The sequence below is a fragment of the Narcine bancroftii genome, chromosome 3 (assembly GCF_036971445.1).
Source record: "Narcine bancroftii isolate sNarBan1 chromosome 3, sNarBan1.hap1, whole genome shotgun sequence".
Classification (NCBI taxonomy): domain Eukaryota; kingdom Metazoa; phylum Chordata; class Chondrichthyes; order Torpediniformes; family Narcinidae; genus Narcine; species Narcine bancroftii.
In genome coordinates, this window is record NC_091471.1 from 251,744,294 (window position 1) to 251,760,375 (window position 16,082).

The following is a 16,082-nucleotide window of genomic DNA, read 5'->3' on the forward strand; positions in this document are numbered from 1 at the left end:
TGTGCTTGGTAAGTGGAAGGCCTTCAAAAGTGAGATTCTGAGTGTACAGAGTTTGAATGTTCCTTTCAGAATGAAAGGTAAAGGTAACAGGTAAAGGAAACCTTGATTTTTTTAATTATTTTTTTTAATTTTTCACACTGTGAATCATGTCAACCAAAATATGTACAAACGTTTCTCATTAAATTTACACAGTGATCTTTTCTCCCTTTTTTCCCCCCTTTCCCTCCCTCCCCTCTACCCATCCCCCAAAACCCATTAGTATTCAACATATACAATACAATAAAACCATAAAACAATATCTTCACACAAAGGAAAATAAACAAGAAAAATGCGTCATCTATTTATTATACACTGAATCTAGTCGTTTTGTCTTCTTATCATTTTCATTCTCATTTTAGGGGATGGAGGTCGTAGGCAAGCTCTCTCTGATATGTTCCATGTATGGTTCCCAAATTTGTTCAAACATTGCGACTTTACTTTTTAAATTATATGTTATTTTTTCCAATGGAATACATTTATTCATTTCCATGTACCATTGCTGTATACTCATGCTCTCTTCCATTTTCCAAGTTGACATAAAACCTTTTTTTGCCATCGCTAAGGCTATCATAATTAACTTTTTTTGCACTTTATCCAATTTGAGGCCTAATTCTTTACTTCTTATGTTACTTAAAAGAAATATCTCTGGTTTTTTTGGTATGTTATTTTTTGTAATTTAATTTAGTATTTGATTTAATTTTTCCCAAAGCATATTTACTTTCGTACATGCCCAAGTTGCATGTAATGTTGTTCCCATTTCCTTCCCACAGTGAAAACATCTATCTGATAATGTTGAGTCCCAGCTTTTTAATTTTTGAGAAGTAATATATACCCTGTGTAACCATTTATACTGTATCATACGTAACCTTGTGTTTATTGTATTCTTCATAGTTCCAGAACATAATTGTTCCCATACTTCATTTTTTATCTTTATGTTTAAATCCTTTTCCCACTTCAGCTTAATGTTCATGTTCATTATAAATCTTTTAATTATCATTGTGTCTGTAATCACATATTCAAAGTTGCTTCCTTCAGGTAATCTCAAGTTGTTTCCCAATTTATCCTTTAAGTAAGCTTTCAATTGATGAAATGCAAACATTGTACCATGAGTTATTCCATATTTGTACTTCTACTGTTCAAAGGTTAATAAATTATTTCCCAAAAAACAATTTTCTATTCTTTTGATTCCTTTTCTCTCCCATTCTCTAAAGGAAAGATTATCTATTGTAAAAGGAATTTGTGGATTTTGCATCAATAATAATTTTGGTATTTGGTAATTCGTTTTTTTCTTTCTAAGTGGATCTTCTTCCATGTATTAAGTAAATAATGCAATACTGGTGAGTTTTTATATTGCACCAGTTTATCATCCTTTATAAGTATAAAGTATAAGTTCCAGTACCTTCTCCCCTATTTTATCTAGTTCTATCTTAGTCCAGTCTGGTTTTTCCCTTGTCTGGTAAAAATCTGATAAATAACTTAATTGGGTGGCTCTATAATAATTTCTAAAATTTGGTAACTGCAAACCACCTTGATTATACCTCTCTGTTAATTTATCTAACGCTACCCTTGGTTTCTTCTCTTTCCACAAGAATTTCCTTATTGTTCTCTTTATTTCATTAAAAAAAAATTCTGTTAAGGGAATTGGTAATGTTTGAAATAAGTATTGTATCCTTGAGAACACATTCATTTTAATGCAGTTCACCCTCCCTATCAACGTTAATGGCAGTTCTTTCCAATGTTCTAAGTCTTCCTGCAATTTCTTTAGTAGTGGCTGATAATTTAGTTAGTACAAGTGGCTTAAATTATTATCTAATCTGATCCATAGGTATCGGATTGCTTGTGCTTGCCATTTAAATGGTGATTCTTTTTTTAAATTCTGTATAATCTGCATTTCTCATTGGCATCACTTCACTTTTATTTGTGTTGATCTTGTACCCCGATATTTCTCCATATTCCTTCAATTTATTCTGTAATTCTTTTATTGATATCTCTGGTTCTGTTAAGTATACTATAAATCGTCTGCAAATAAGCTAACTTTATACTCCTTCTCCTTTATTTTTATCCCTTTTATTTTATTTTCTATTCTTATCAGTTCTGCCAAAGGTTCTATTGCTAAGGCGAACAATGAGAGGGATAGTGGACATCCTTGTCTGGTTGACCTACTTAATTTAAATTGATTCGATACATATCTATTTACTGCTACTTTCACCAACGGTCCATTATACAATGCTTTAATCCAATTTATATATTTTTCTGGACTGAACTTCTGTAATACTTTAAATAAGTAATTCCACTCTACTCTGTCAAAAGCTTTTTCTGCGTCTAAAGCAACTGTAGGCTTCTAATTTCCTTGAACTGCATGAATTAGATTAATAAGTTTATAGACATTGTCCGGTGTTTGTCTTTTCTTAATAAATCCAGTTTGATCTTGTTTTAATATTTTTGGTACACAATCGGCCAATCTGTTTGCTAATAATTTCGCTATTATCTTATAATCTGAGTTAAGTAAAGATAGTGGTCTATATGATGCTGGTGTTAATGGATCCTTCCCCATCTTTGTAATTATTGCTGCACTACATGAATCTGTCAAGTTTTGTGTTTCTTCTACTTGGTTCATTACTTCCAGAAGAGGAGGAATTAATAACTCTTTATAAAATTCTATTGGAAATCCATCCTCTTGTGTATTATTGTTCGGCAGCTTTTTTAATATATCTTGTACTTCCTCTATTTCAAATGGTTTTATTAGTTTGTTTTGTTCCTCTTCTTGCAATTTTGGCAGTTCACTTTTAGCTAAAAATTCCTTTATTTTGTCATCTTTTCCCTCGTTCTCAGTTTGGTATAATTGTTCATAAAATTTCTTAAAATTTTCATTAATCTCTGTTGGGTTATATGTAATTTGTGTGTCCTTTTTCCTTGATGCCAATACCGTTCTTTTAGCTTGTTCTGTTTTAAGTTGCCAGGCTAATATTTTATGTGTTTTTTCTCCCAGTTTGTAATACTTTTGCTTTGTTTTCATTATGTTCTTCTCCACCTTATACGTTTGTAACGTTTCGTTTTTTTTTTGTCTGCCAATTCTCTCCTTTTCGTTATATTATCCCTTTTTACTAATTCCTTTTCTGTACTTACTATCTCCCTTTCCAACTGCTCTGTTCCCGATTGTAATTCTTTTTCATCTTAGTCACATAACTTATTATCTACCCTCTAATGAAGGCTTTCATTGCGTCCCATAATATAAATTTATCTTTCACTGATCCTGTGTTTATTTCAAAATATGTTTTAATTTGGCGTTCGGTAAACTCCCTAAATTTCTGCCTTTTAAGTAGCATGTTCTTATATGTTCTTGGTGGGATGACCTCCAGTTCTATTACTAATAATAGGGGTAAATGATCTGATAGTAGTCTAGCTTTATACTCAGTTTCACTAACTGTCCCTTGCATATGGGCTGACAATGAAAACATATCAATCCTTGAGTAAATTTTGTGCCTACTCGAATAATATGAATATTCCTTCTCTCTTGGGTGTTGCCTCCTCCATATATCCATAAATTTCATTTCCTGCATTAACCATAAATTTGACTACTTTATTCTTTTTACTTGTCTTTTGTCCAGTTTTATCCAACATTGGGTCCAAATTAAGGTTAAAATCTCCTCCTATCAATTTATTTCCTTGTGTGTCTGCAATCTTCAAAAAAATATCCTGCATAAACTTTTGATCCTCCTCGTTAGGCGCATATATATTGAGCAAATTCCAAAATTCTGAGTTTATCTGACATTTTATCATTACATACCTCCCTGCCGGATCTAATATTTCCTACTCTATTTTAATTGGTACATTTTTGTTAAATAGTATGGCTGCACCTCTAGCTTTTGAATTATAAGATGCTGCCACTACGTGTCCTACCCAGTTTCTCTTTAATTTGTTATGTTCCGTTTCAGTTAAATGTGTTTCCTGCACAAATGCTATATCTATTTTTTCCTTCTTCAATAAATTTAGAAGTTTCTTCCTTTTGATTTGGTTATGTATTCCATTAATGTTTATAGCCATCTTAAATCTTGCTTTTATTTCTTTTCCACCTCTTCACAACTTCCATCCCCATTTTCCCCATTTTCATCTCTTAGTTTTCTCTTATTAAACTTAATGTACGACAACACATTTAAGACATAAAATACTCCCGCAGTTCCCACACCCACTAATACCTTAACCCCAAAAGTTCCCTCCCTCTCTGAGTTGCCCCGTATCCCTTGCTGGGCAACCACAACTCCCCTTTTTCTGAGATCAACTCTTGCATCTCTTTAATTTTTTTGTCACTTTCTTCCAATTTTTCTCTTAAGTAATTTACTTCCATTTCTACAGCTGTTTCCCACTCTTCCACATTCTCTACTCTTTTCCTTATTTCTGTCATGACCAGTTCTAACCGTTGCATTTTATCTTCTGTTCTTTTCATTTTCCTTTTAACTGCATTAAATTCTAATGATAACCATTCTTTTAATGACCTCATTTGTTCTTCAAAAAAAACCTTATCTATATTCTGTCCATCAGTTTTTCCTTCAGTTTTTCTTTGTCCATCAGTTTTACCTTCTATTTCTCTGTGATCTTGGTCTTCTTCTTCCTCTTCTGTGTCTGTATCTGTGTTTGTGTCTTCTTCTCTTCTTTGTGTCTGTGACTTTTCTGTTTTTCCTGATGAGTTGCTTGTATCTCTTCGTCGGGCTTCTTCTTGCTGGTTCTCCCCTCTTGGGCTACTCCTCTGTTGTGCCTCCTGCTCTTGCTCTTCTTGCCAGTTGTCTCTCTGTCTCTCTCCCATATCGTTCCCTTCTCTGCTGCTGCCTTTCTCGTTCTTCAGCTGAGAGCCCTGGTGTCGGGCATCCCTCAGCTGTTCGCGCTGCGGCAGCCCGCTCCACTGCTGAGCCCCCCTCCCACCGGTGACCTCTTTTTCCATTATTTCCGTTGGTTGTGCACTTTTGTTTGGCTCCATTTTTGAAGTCCACCAGCAGGTGAATCGCAACTCCGCAGGGGAGGTACTGAACTCAGGGGTCAGGCGCTCCTCGCCACCACAGCGTCCCGTTCCTTCATGCAGGTAAGGCCTTCTTCTTTCTTCTTTGGCGATTTTTCTACCTCCTTTATTCCAGTTGTTTTTATTTTCTCCTTCTTGGGTGCCATGCTCCTTCTCTGAAATTTTATCTTCTATTTCTTCTATTTTATTTTTGTTGTGCTTTGTCTTTCCTAACTTTTTTCCTGTTTTCCTGGAGCGGGCTGGTTATCCCGACCGGCCACTACTCCATCACGTGACTCCCATCAAAACCTTGGTTTTTGAGAGATGTTGAGACCAAAGTTAATAAGAAGTAAGTACAGAGCAAATATAGACAGCGGGGAGCAAATGAAGGACTTGAGAATAAAGAATGAAAGAAAACAAGAATGAAATCAGGAGGACTAAAGAAAAGGCCACGTGGTTTTGCTTTGAAGATAGAACATGATAACACAGTACAGGTCATTAGGCCCTCGATGTTTTGCATCTGGAAAAGCACAGACCTATTGGGGATATTTGTGCTGGTTTATAAACTTGATTGGGTTTTTTGAAGAGGTGACCACAATGGTTGATGAGGGTAGGGCAGTGGATATTGTCTGCATGGGTTCTAGTAGGCCTTTTCAAACTGTAGCACCTGGGTAGCTCTCCTAGGACCCACGTAAGGTGACCGGATAGAGACTACCTTCTGGTCCTTTCAAACTACAGGCTTTAACTTACTTGCTAAATCGATAACCTGGCGATTTAAGGGGGATCTCACCTCTGTGGCATGTCACGCACTCAAAGGAACCCGCCAGATGTCTAATGGCAGATGGGAGGGATATACGGATGCTGGCCCTGCAACTATGTGGTGCAATTACAAAGCAGGCAAGTATTTTGAACATTGTTGTCAGTTGTATGCTGCAAGCAGTGGAGAAATAACAGCGTATATATGCTGAGCAAATGAAGAGATGGATAGAGGTTAGAATCCCAGTTCACTAACCTGCACTGCACACTTCCCTCACTGCAATCGAATTTTCTGCCAACATGCTGCCTTGGTGACGCATGCACGCAAATGCTGACATCACCAGATTGACTGGGTAATCCATTTTGTCCTTTCAAACCGGTGGAGGAGGATGATCCAGTAAGATCTCCCAGATTCCCAGACCACCTCAGGGTAGGTCTGGGACCCGGGTTGATTTTGACCAGGCTTGTCTGGTTAGGACCTTTCAAATTTCCTGTTATCTGGGTAAATTGCCTGGTTAACCCTGATTTACCAGGCAATTTGAAATGGCTTAGTGAGGCATTTGACACTGTCCATCCTGGTGGGCTGATTTCCAAGTTTAGGCACATGGAACCCATAGAGTCAAGATGGATTGGATTCAGAAATGGCTTTGACTAAAGTCAAGGTAGTGATGGATGTCTGTAACCACACACATACAGTATGTATAGAAATGGATGAATAGTGGGTTTGTTGTAGACTAAAAAAATTGAAGTTGTGGATAATGAAAAAGGTGTCAAAGGAGATGTCACATGGGTGAAATTGGCTTGTGGCCTGTTACTGTGCTGTATCTCTAAATTTAAAAAAAACCTAAAAGATCAGAGAGAAATACGAGGTCAGAAATTCATCAAGACGAGTGTGAGGTGTTGCATTTTGAGAGGTCAAATGTGAGAGGGGAGAAAGTATACATTAAACAGCAGGAACCTTTGGAGCATTGATGTTCAGAGGAAACACAAGTAAATAGGGTGGTAAAGACATTTTTGTCTTTAATCATCAGGATATTGAGTATAAAAGTCAGGAAGCCATATTTGGTTAGGCTGAACTTGGAGTATTGTGTGCTGTTCTGGTCATCCCCTTGCAGGAAAGATGTGAGGATTTGGAGAAGGGTGCAAAAAAGGAGGTTGCTGAATTGAGAGAGGAGAGGTTGGACAGACTTTGTTCATAAATATCAATGGTAGATTTGAAAAAGGTGCAAAAAAGGGAAGATAATTATAAATTTAGCAGCTTACAAGAAAAACAAAATTTAATGCTGGAAATGTGAGATATACAGTGTGAAGTTACTGAATTTAATATTACAGGAGGCTGTTATCTGCCTGGAGAAATGACGTGCTGTTCATCATGCTTGCTTTAAGCTTCATTAGAATAATGTAAGAGTCCAGAGACATAGGGGTCAGGATGAGAGTGGGTTAAACCATTAAAATGACATGTATCTTGGCATTCTTAGCTTCAGCACGACAAGTTTTTAAAAAATGTTTTTGTTGTTCAATCTTGCACTCAGGAACACTTTGAGAACATGAATGTAAAACTGTGCTGGGTCTTGAGAAAAAAGACCCACAAAAATGAGTGCACTTGACACTGATTTAATGAACTTCTATACAGCCAGGCAGACCTTGGCTGTCATGTGACTGATGGGCATGGCCCGGGTTCCTTCAGGCTCTGATTGGTGTCCTCACGACCTGCCGTCGGCGATTGGCTGGATCAGCCGTTTTGCTGCAGCGTCATCGACGAGTGTGCTTTATGCTGCCCTGGGTACTGAATGGCCCTCTCGCAACCATTGCCGGCAATTGGCTGGCATAGCATGTTTTGCAGAGGCCTATGGGAACAGGCTGCCGATGCCTCATGCAGCCTGATCAATTTCCGTGTTTGAACAGCGTCTTCTCTGTTAGGCCGCGGCGATGGTCACGGGCCGCTACAAGACTACATTTATAGACAAACTTTCATTGATTTGTCGGATGCAGCATATGATGTAACAACAACTTGGAATTATAGCATACTTCTAATGAAATTAAAGTAGATTAAATGTCCACCAAGCATAGGCAAATTTTTAAAAAATGGATGCCAAACAAATGAGGATGTTAAAGGGTTGGTCAAAAAGGTAGAATTTAAGGAATATGTTAAATGTATACCACAAGGTAATATTAAAAAAGCAATGTTAGAGTTTTGACCAAAATCACTGAAAGCAAAATCCCTGGATTAGAGAATTAATCTAAAGAATGGCATTGCTAGACAGTAGTGTAATGAGAAATTGGGGTGATGCAAGATCATGAAGAGAGTTGAAGACAAATGTAAACCCTTTGAAGTACCATATATACTCATGTAATAGTGGAATAGTTGATCCCGTGCGATAGTCGACCCACTTTTTTGGCCAAAAAAGTGTTTTCCATATATCCCATGTAAAGGTTGACACCCCTCTTTTTGGCTGTACCACCCTCTCATCTAAGCTCCTGGCGCCCCAACCGCCCTCCCACCTAAGCTCCTGATACCCCAACTGTCTGCCCATAAAGCTCTTCACAAATGATTTTGGGCCTAGTTTGGGTGAGAGGCGAGAGGCGAGAGGTGAAGGACCAGCAAGGAGGAGGAAGAGCGAAGAGCGAGCAACAAGGCAACAGGATTAATTGGTAGGGGCCAATAAAAGGAGGGGAAGGTCAAAGAACAGCCAGCGAGAAGTGGCCCAGCGAGTGAGTGGCATAGAGAAGGAATGGAGCAATGAGGCTTTGACGCAGAGAGGCTGAGGCACAAGTAAAAGGGATAAGTTCATTTAACATAATTTGTGGGTAGGTGAGGGCCAACCCACGTCATGCTCCTCTTGTGCCATGTGGGAATTCGGAGACTGACAGTGTCCCTGAGGTCTACGTGTGCAGGAAGTGTGTCCAGCTGCAGCTCCTGATAGACTGCATGACAGTACTGGAGCTGCACATGGTCTCACTTTGGAGCATTCAGGATGTGGAGAATGTGGTGGTTATCACATTTAGTGAGTTTATCACACCGCAGCTTAAGAAAGTAAAGAAAGATAGGGACTGGGTGACCAACGGCAAGAGCAGTAACAGGAAGGTAGTGCAGGAGTCTCTTGTAGTCATCACCCTCCAAAACAGATATACCACTCTGGATATTGTTAGCGGAGATGGCCCATCAGGAGAAGGCAGCAGTGGCCAAGATCGTGGCACTGTGAGTGGCTCTGCTGTGCACAAGGAAGGGAAAAAGAATGGTAGAGCAATATTTATAGGGGATTATTGTGTATGCACTCACACAATTAAGACTCAGAGATGTGATGCTTTCTCATCCTTTACTTCTATTAGTGCAGTAAGTGCTGACTGGGCCCCTTTGAACTAATAAGATTACATCAGGCCCAGGACTACAAGTGAGAATTAGAATACATCTCATGAGTAATTATAATTATAAAAGGGAAGGTAGTTAATTATAATCGGGGCAAACAGTCCTTAAAGCATTCAGGTGGTCTTCTTTCCCTTTTGGACCGCCTCAGTGTGGTTTGCTGTGCCGGTCTTTGCTCAGGACCCGTAGATAGTCGAGTCAGCGGTCAAGTCGGTGGTGACTGTCCGCCTTCTCTCTCCTGGCTGCATGTCTCAGTTACTGGACTCCTCTCTGGAATGCTCGGCTCCACAACAGTCTCTGCCCCATTCCCCCACTTGGCCTGAGGGGTGGGATAGTCAGGGCAGGCCACGGCAGGTCTGGTTCCATCTCCTCCAGTTCATGGACCTTAGTGTCAGTCAGTGCTCGTAATTGGTCAATGTGTTGCTTCCACAATCTGTCCCCCACTAGAACAGAGCAGTGCTCTGCTCAATTTTTGTAAGATAACTCCTACCACCCATGGGTCTTTATATTGTCTATAATCTTGTACCAGAACTCTCTCGCCCACTTCCAATGTTCTATCTAGGTGAGGTTTGTGGCGATGCTGTTTTTTGCAGAGACCCAGATCTGGATGAACTGTGAACAGGCTGGTCCGCAGGTTGCGGCCAAACATTAGATCAGCTCGGGTGCGTTTTATGGTAGAATGCGGTATGTTTCTGTATCCCAATAGGAAATCTGCGATTTTGTGTGTCCAGGAGGCATTTAGTTTTCATAGTTTTCATTGCTTTTTTGAATGTTTGTATAAAATGTTCTGCCTCCCCATCAGTACTTGAGTGATAGGGTGCTGACAAAATATGTTTGATATTGTTGTTGCGCATACATTTTTAAAAATGTTCTGATGTAAATTGAGGCCCATTGTCCATAACTAATTCATGAGCCAATTCGTAAGTGGCAAAGGTAGCTCGTAGACAGTCAATCGTGGGATCTGCTTTGGTATTCAGCTGTGAAACTACTGGCCATTTGGAGTGTGCGTCTACAGCTATTAGGAAAGTCTCATCCATGAATGATCCAATGAAATTGACATTTGATTCCCATGCCAGGATTTGGATGGTCATTTCCACGCGGCATTTTTGACTGCATTGACTCACATGCTTTGCATTCTCTTACTGTTGTTTCAAAGTCTCTGTCTATGGAGGGCCACCATACATGCATCCAGGCCAGTGCCTTCGTTCGTACTATTCCCAGATGGTTGTGGTGTAGTTCTGATAACATGGTAGTTTGCCATTTGGCTGGAATAATTGTATGGGTACCCCATAGTAAACATCCTTCTTCGACTGATAGTTCATGGTGGCTTGTGTGGTAAGGTTTTAGATCTTCTGGAATGCTTCAGATTCAGACCACCCATTAAGGATGAAGTATAGGATCTTGCTTAATGTTGCCTCTTTTCAGGTTTCCTTTGCGATCATATGGGCTGCAATGGGCAGTTGTTGAAGTTGTTCTTGGTTGATGGCTGCTGCCTCTGCTGACCATTTAATAATTTCTTCTCATTGTTCTGTCTCAGGTAGCGGCATGCGTGATAAGGCATCTGCATGGCTGTTGAGTGTTCCTGGTTTATGTTTTATATCGTAGTTATATGCCACTAGTAGCATTGCCCATCTTTGAATTCTGGCCACAGCTAATACTGGTATATTTTTGTGTGGCCCCAGGATTAAACTAAGAGGCTTGTTGTCTGAGATCAGGTAAAGATATTGGTGGAATTTTTTTACACCAAAAATTATTGCCAATCCTTTTTCTAGTTGGGCGTAATTGTGTTTGCTTGTGGTTAATGTTTGCAAAGCATACGCTACTGGTTGCTCACCTTTTTCTATGATTTCCTAGTCCCACTGGTGAAGCATCCACTGCGAGTGTAACTTCTTTTCTAGGGTCGTAGTGGATCAGCACCTTATTTGTTGACGTTAGTATTTCCTTTAGTTGATCGACTGTGTTTTTAGTTTCTGTGTTCCAGTACCATGTTTCATCTATCTTGAATAATTGGTTCAGCGGGATGCATAGTGTAGACATATTATGGATATGTTTTCAGTAGTGATTAACAAGTCCTAGGAAGGACTGTAATTCCAATTTGTTGGTTGGGTATGGGGCCTTGCAAACAGCTTCTGTTCCTGCTGGATTTATTCGCAGCCCCTCAATGTTGATTGTAAACCCCAAGATATGTTACTGAGGGTCGCATGAAGACACATTTGTCCTTTTGTAATTGTATATTAGCCTGTTGTAGACTGGTTAAAACCTTTTCAAGGTTTTGTAAGTGTTCACTGTTGTTTCGGCCCGTGATGATCTCATTGAGGTAACATCCAACTGAGAGTCCATGTAGTAATTTGTCCATTGTTGCTTGAACAATCACAGGTGTTGCTGAAATTCTGTAAGGTTTACGAGTATCGGTGAATAGTCCCAGATGGGTATTGATTGTCACATATTCCCTTGATTTTTTTTTTGTCCAATTCTATCTGTTGATATGCTTGTGACAAATCTAGTTTTGTGAATTTTTGTCCTCCGTTTAGTGCTTGGAATGATTCTTCTGCCTTGGGCGTGGGGTGTTCGGGTATTTTGAGTTATAGATTGATGGTGACTTTGTAATCGCCGCAAATGCGAATCTCACCATTTGATTTTTGTGCAGGTACGATGGGCGCTGCCCAATCACTGTATTGTATTGGTTCTAATATGCCTTCATGTTTTATTCTGTTTAATTCAGCCTCAATTTTCCCTTTCATAGCAAATGGGTCTGTTCTGGCTTTGAAGAGTTTTGGTTCTGCATTACCTTTTAATTGCAATTTGGCTTGAACACCTTTAATTTTCCCCAATTCTTGTTGGAAAACACTGCATGGTTGTGGAGGAGTTGGTTGAGTTCTGGCTGGGAGGTGTTTGTGTGGTTTATATTTAGTATTGAACCAATTTCCACCCAGTCTATGGGAATATGTATAGCCAGTTTCCTCTGAAAAGTGCAGGTCCCTGGGTATCTATGATGTAAAAAGAGAGTGTTTTTGGTTGCTGTTCTTTGTATTGTACTTGGACTGTACATTTTTCAAACACTTTGATTCTGTCTCCTGCAACAGACCTCAGAGTTATTTCAGTTGTTTTTACCAGGAGATGTGGTAGCAGGCACTCCCTTATGTGTAATGGCATTAGGGACACCTCTGCCCCTGTGTCTAACTCCATCTTCAGGGGGTTTCCGTTTATTTTTAGCTGTATAAAGATTCCTGCATTTCCTCCATTTATTCTTTGAATGTGCAATATCTCAGGAGCTGAAATTTCAGGAGCTTGAAGATTATTGTCATTGCTAGGTTGCCTCTCTCTCTCTCTCTTTCTCTCTCTCTCTCTCTCTCTCTCTCTCTGTGCAATTGTTTTTACTTTAGCTGCCTGTATATTTGCAGGCCACCTGTGCTTTAGAACCAGACATTTAGCTTTGATGTCCTTCTGTTTTGCCATGGTTGCATTTAGAATTTTTTAAGATACAGTTTTCTGATTGGTGGTTGCATTTCCCACAACGGAAGCATTGTTGGCGGGAAGACCACCTGACCAGTAGGTCTAGTTGACCCACATCCAAGTTTTTATCTGCCATTTCAGAGCTGCAGGCAGCCCTGTATACAGTCTGTAACATAGTGTTGCTAGTAATTTTTGCCTTGCTTGGTGATTTGCTAGCCCCAACACTAATTTGTCTTGCAGTGCCTGATTTAGAAACTGCTGCTCGAAATGACAGTGCTCTGCCAGATTGCACAACGATGCCAGGTATTCACCTACTGTTTCTCCTGGTCCTTGTCTCCTCTCATAGAATTGTTGCCTTTCTGCCATAACTGGTGGTTGGGGCTTAAATGGTTCGTTCGAACTGTGCATAATTCGTTGAAAATCTTCGTCCCTGGATCCTCCGGGTCAGCAAGATCTTAAGGAGGTCAAATGTTTTGCTGCCCATTATACTGAGGAAGAGGCACGTTTGCGGTTTACTGGACCTTCCACAATATTGTGGGCTACGTAGTAGTAGTTAAACCGTTCTACGTAGTTATCCCAACTTTCTTCTATTTCGTTGAATTCCCCGAACTTTCCCCCCGCCATCTTGGCGCGCTTTCATCTTGATCTTTTGGCAGAAATTTGTTGGGGTTGTTATCTACCTTGCTTCTTTTGTTTTCCTTCTCACGGTTGGTGCATGGAGCAGGTGTAGAGTTCGTTTCGTCCCTTGTTGCCACTGTTGTGTATGCACTTACACAATTAAGACTCGGAGACGTGATGCTTTCTTATCCTTTACTTCTATTAGACTAACATGGCTACTGACACATAGGGTTTTTTATATATATATATATATATGGAAGGGTGACATCATGATGTGGACCTCATGATGTCCAGCAGAGGGCGGGCTTATACCCAACAGGGATTTTATATTAAGGGGAACAGACAGGAGGTACTGAGACACAAATGGGACTCCCGGATGGTGTTTTGCCTCCCAGGTACAAGGGTCAGGGATGGCTGCAGGACATTCTGAAAGGGGAGGGTTAAGAGCCAGCTGTCGTGGTCCATATTGGTAGCAAGAATATAGGAAGAAAGCCTGATGAGGTCCTAAAAGCTGAATTTAGGGAGCTAGGAGATAAATTAAGGAGTAGGACCTCAAAAGTAATAATCTCAGGATTATTACCGGTGCCACAAGCAAGTCAGAGTCGAAATAGCGGGATAGTAGAATGAATATGTGGTTTGAATGGTGGAGTGGGAGGGAGGGTTTCATTTTCTTGGGTCATTGGAACTGGTTCTGGGGCAGATGGGACCAGTACAAACTGGACGGTGTACATCTGGGCAGGGCTGAGATCAGTGTCCGAGGGAAGATTGTTTGCTAGTGCTGTTGAGGAAGGTTTAAGCTAATGGGGTGGGGGGATGAGAACCTACAAAGAAAGAATGAGGAAGGTGGTACAGAGACTAAAGCTGGAGTTAGGAAAGAGAAAAAGAAAAATAGAGGGCAGAAAAGTCAAAAGCATTCTATGCTCATTCTAAATGAGCATAAGGCACTTTATCTGAATACCTGTAGTATTAGAAACCAGGTTAGTGAACTTGAGGTGCAAACCAGGCATATGATTTAGTGGCCATCACAGAAACATGGTTGCAAGGTGGGCATGATTGGGAATTAAATATGCAAGGGTATCAGGCAATACGAAAAGATAGGAAGGTAAAGGAAGTGGTGTGGTCTCTTAATTAAGGATGAAATCAGGGCAATAGTGCAAGACGATACAAGATCTAAGGAGCAGAATGTTGAGTCCATCTGGGTAAAGGGAAAAAAATAACTGGTGGGAGTGTCTTATCGCCATTGAATAACAATAGCACAGTGACACAGGTAATTAACCGAGAGAGAGCTGAGGCATGTAAGAATGGAATGGCGGCAGTTGTCATGGGGGACTTTAACTTCCACATGGGTTGGGAAAATCAAGTTGGTCGAGGGAGTTTGGAGGATGACTTCATAGAATGCATCCGTGATAGCTTATCTTGAGCACCATGTTAAGGAACCAACAAGGGAGAAGGCTATTTTTGTGCAACGTGATAGGTAAAATCAGCGATCTAGTACTTAGGGACCCTCTTGGAAAAAGCAATAGATCTAAAACTAGTGTATTATGCTTGAACAAAGGAGACCTCAATAGGATGAGGGAGGAATAACAGTTGAGGAACAGTGGAAGACTTTCACAATGCTCAACAAAAATATATTCCCGTTAAATAAGTAAGAGAGGGGAGAGTCAGCCTTGGTTAACTAAGGAAATAAAGGAAAGTATAAAATTAAAAGCTCATGTGTACAAAGTAGCCAAGAGTAGTAGGAAACTGAAGATTTGGGAAAACTTTAAAAGGCAACAAAGGGCAACTAAATGGGAAATAAGGAAAGGGAAGAAGGATTATGAAGGTAAATTAGCACAAAATATAAAAACAGATAGCAAAAAATTTTATAAATATGTAAAATGGAAGAGGTTTGCCTTGAGTCACATAGGTCCCTTGGAAGATGAGAAAGGAGAATTGATATTGAGTAATGAGGAAATGGTCGAAGCATTTTGTGTCAGTCTTCATGGTACCAGAGTGGTGTTGGGATGCAAGAGGAGGTGAGGACCTCGATAAAATAATTGTCACAAAAGAGATCGTGATGAGCAAACTAATGGGATTGAAAGGGGACAAATCTCCTGGTCCTGATGGGATGCATTGCAGGATACTGAAGGAAATGGCAGGAGTTATAGTCCATGTATTGGTAGTCATTTACCAAAATTCTCTGGATTCTGGGCAGGTCCCAACAGATTGAAAGACAGCAAATGTCACGTCACCTTTTAAAAAGGGATGTAGGCAGAAGTCGGGTAACTATCGGCCAGTTAGCTTAATGTCCGTAGTCGGGAAAATGCTTGAAGCTGTCATTGAGGATGAAATAGCAAGACATTTAGAACGAAGGGGTTCCATCAGGCAGACACAGTGTGGATTCAGAAAGGACAGGTCTTGTTTGATAAACTTACTGGAGTTCTTTGAGAATTAGATGGGCGCAGTAGATAGAGCGGAACAGGTTGATGTTGTAGATTTGGATTTCCAGAAGGAATTTGATAAGGTGCTCCACAAGAGACTTATCAATAAGATCCAGATGAATGGAGTTGGGGAAGTATATTGGCATGGATTGAGGATTGGTTAACTGACCGAAGGCAGAGCGTCGGGATAAATGGGTGCTTTTCTGATTGGCAGACAGTGGTAATTGGGGGGCCACAGGGGTCGGTGCTGGGCCCACAGCTGTTCACCATTTATATTGATGATTTGGAAGAGGAGACAGAGTGTCGTGTAGCCAAGTTTGTGGATGAAACTAAATTGAGTGGAAAATCAAATTGTACAGAGGATGTGGAGAGAGTGCAGAAGGATATAGTTAAGTTAGGCGAGTGGGCAAAGGTCTGGCAGATGGAGTACAATGTTAGTAAA

General features: G+C 40.1%; 1 protein-coding gene across 7 annotated transcripts in view; it reads left to right on the forward strand.

Moving 5' to 3' along the window:
* pbx4 (pre-B-cell leukemia transcription factor 4) overlaps positions 1–16,082 on the forward strand; it is a 540,918-nt gene that overhangs the window by 450,395 nt on the left and 74,441 nt on the right. The window contains exon 4 of one of the 7 annotated variants that reach the window (XM_069927583.1): positions 399–959. The exons of the other annotated variants lie outside the window; for them this stretch is intronic. Coding sequence (XP_069783684.1) covers positions 399–414 — 16 coding nt within the window. The 3' untranslated portion in view covers positions 415–959. Of the gene's footprint in view, positions 1–398; positions 960–16,082 lie in introns of those variants that run through there. 7 annotated transcript variants of the gene reach the window in all.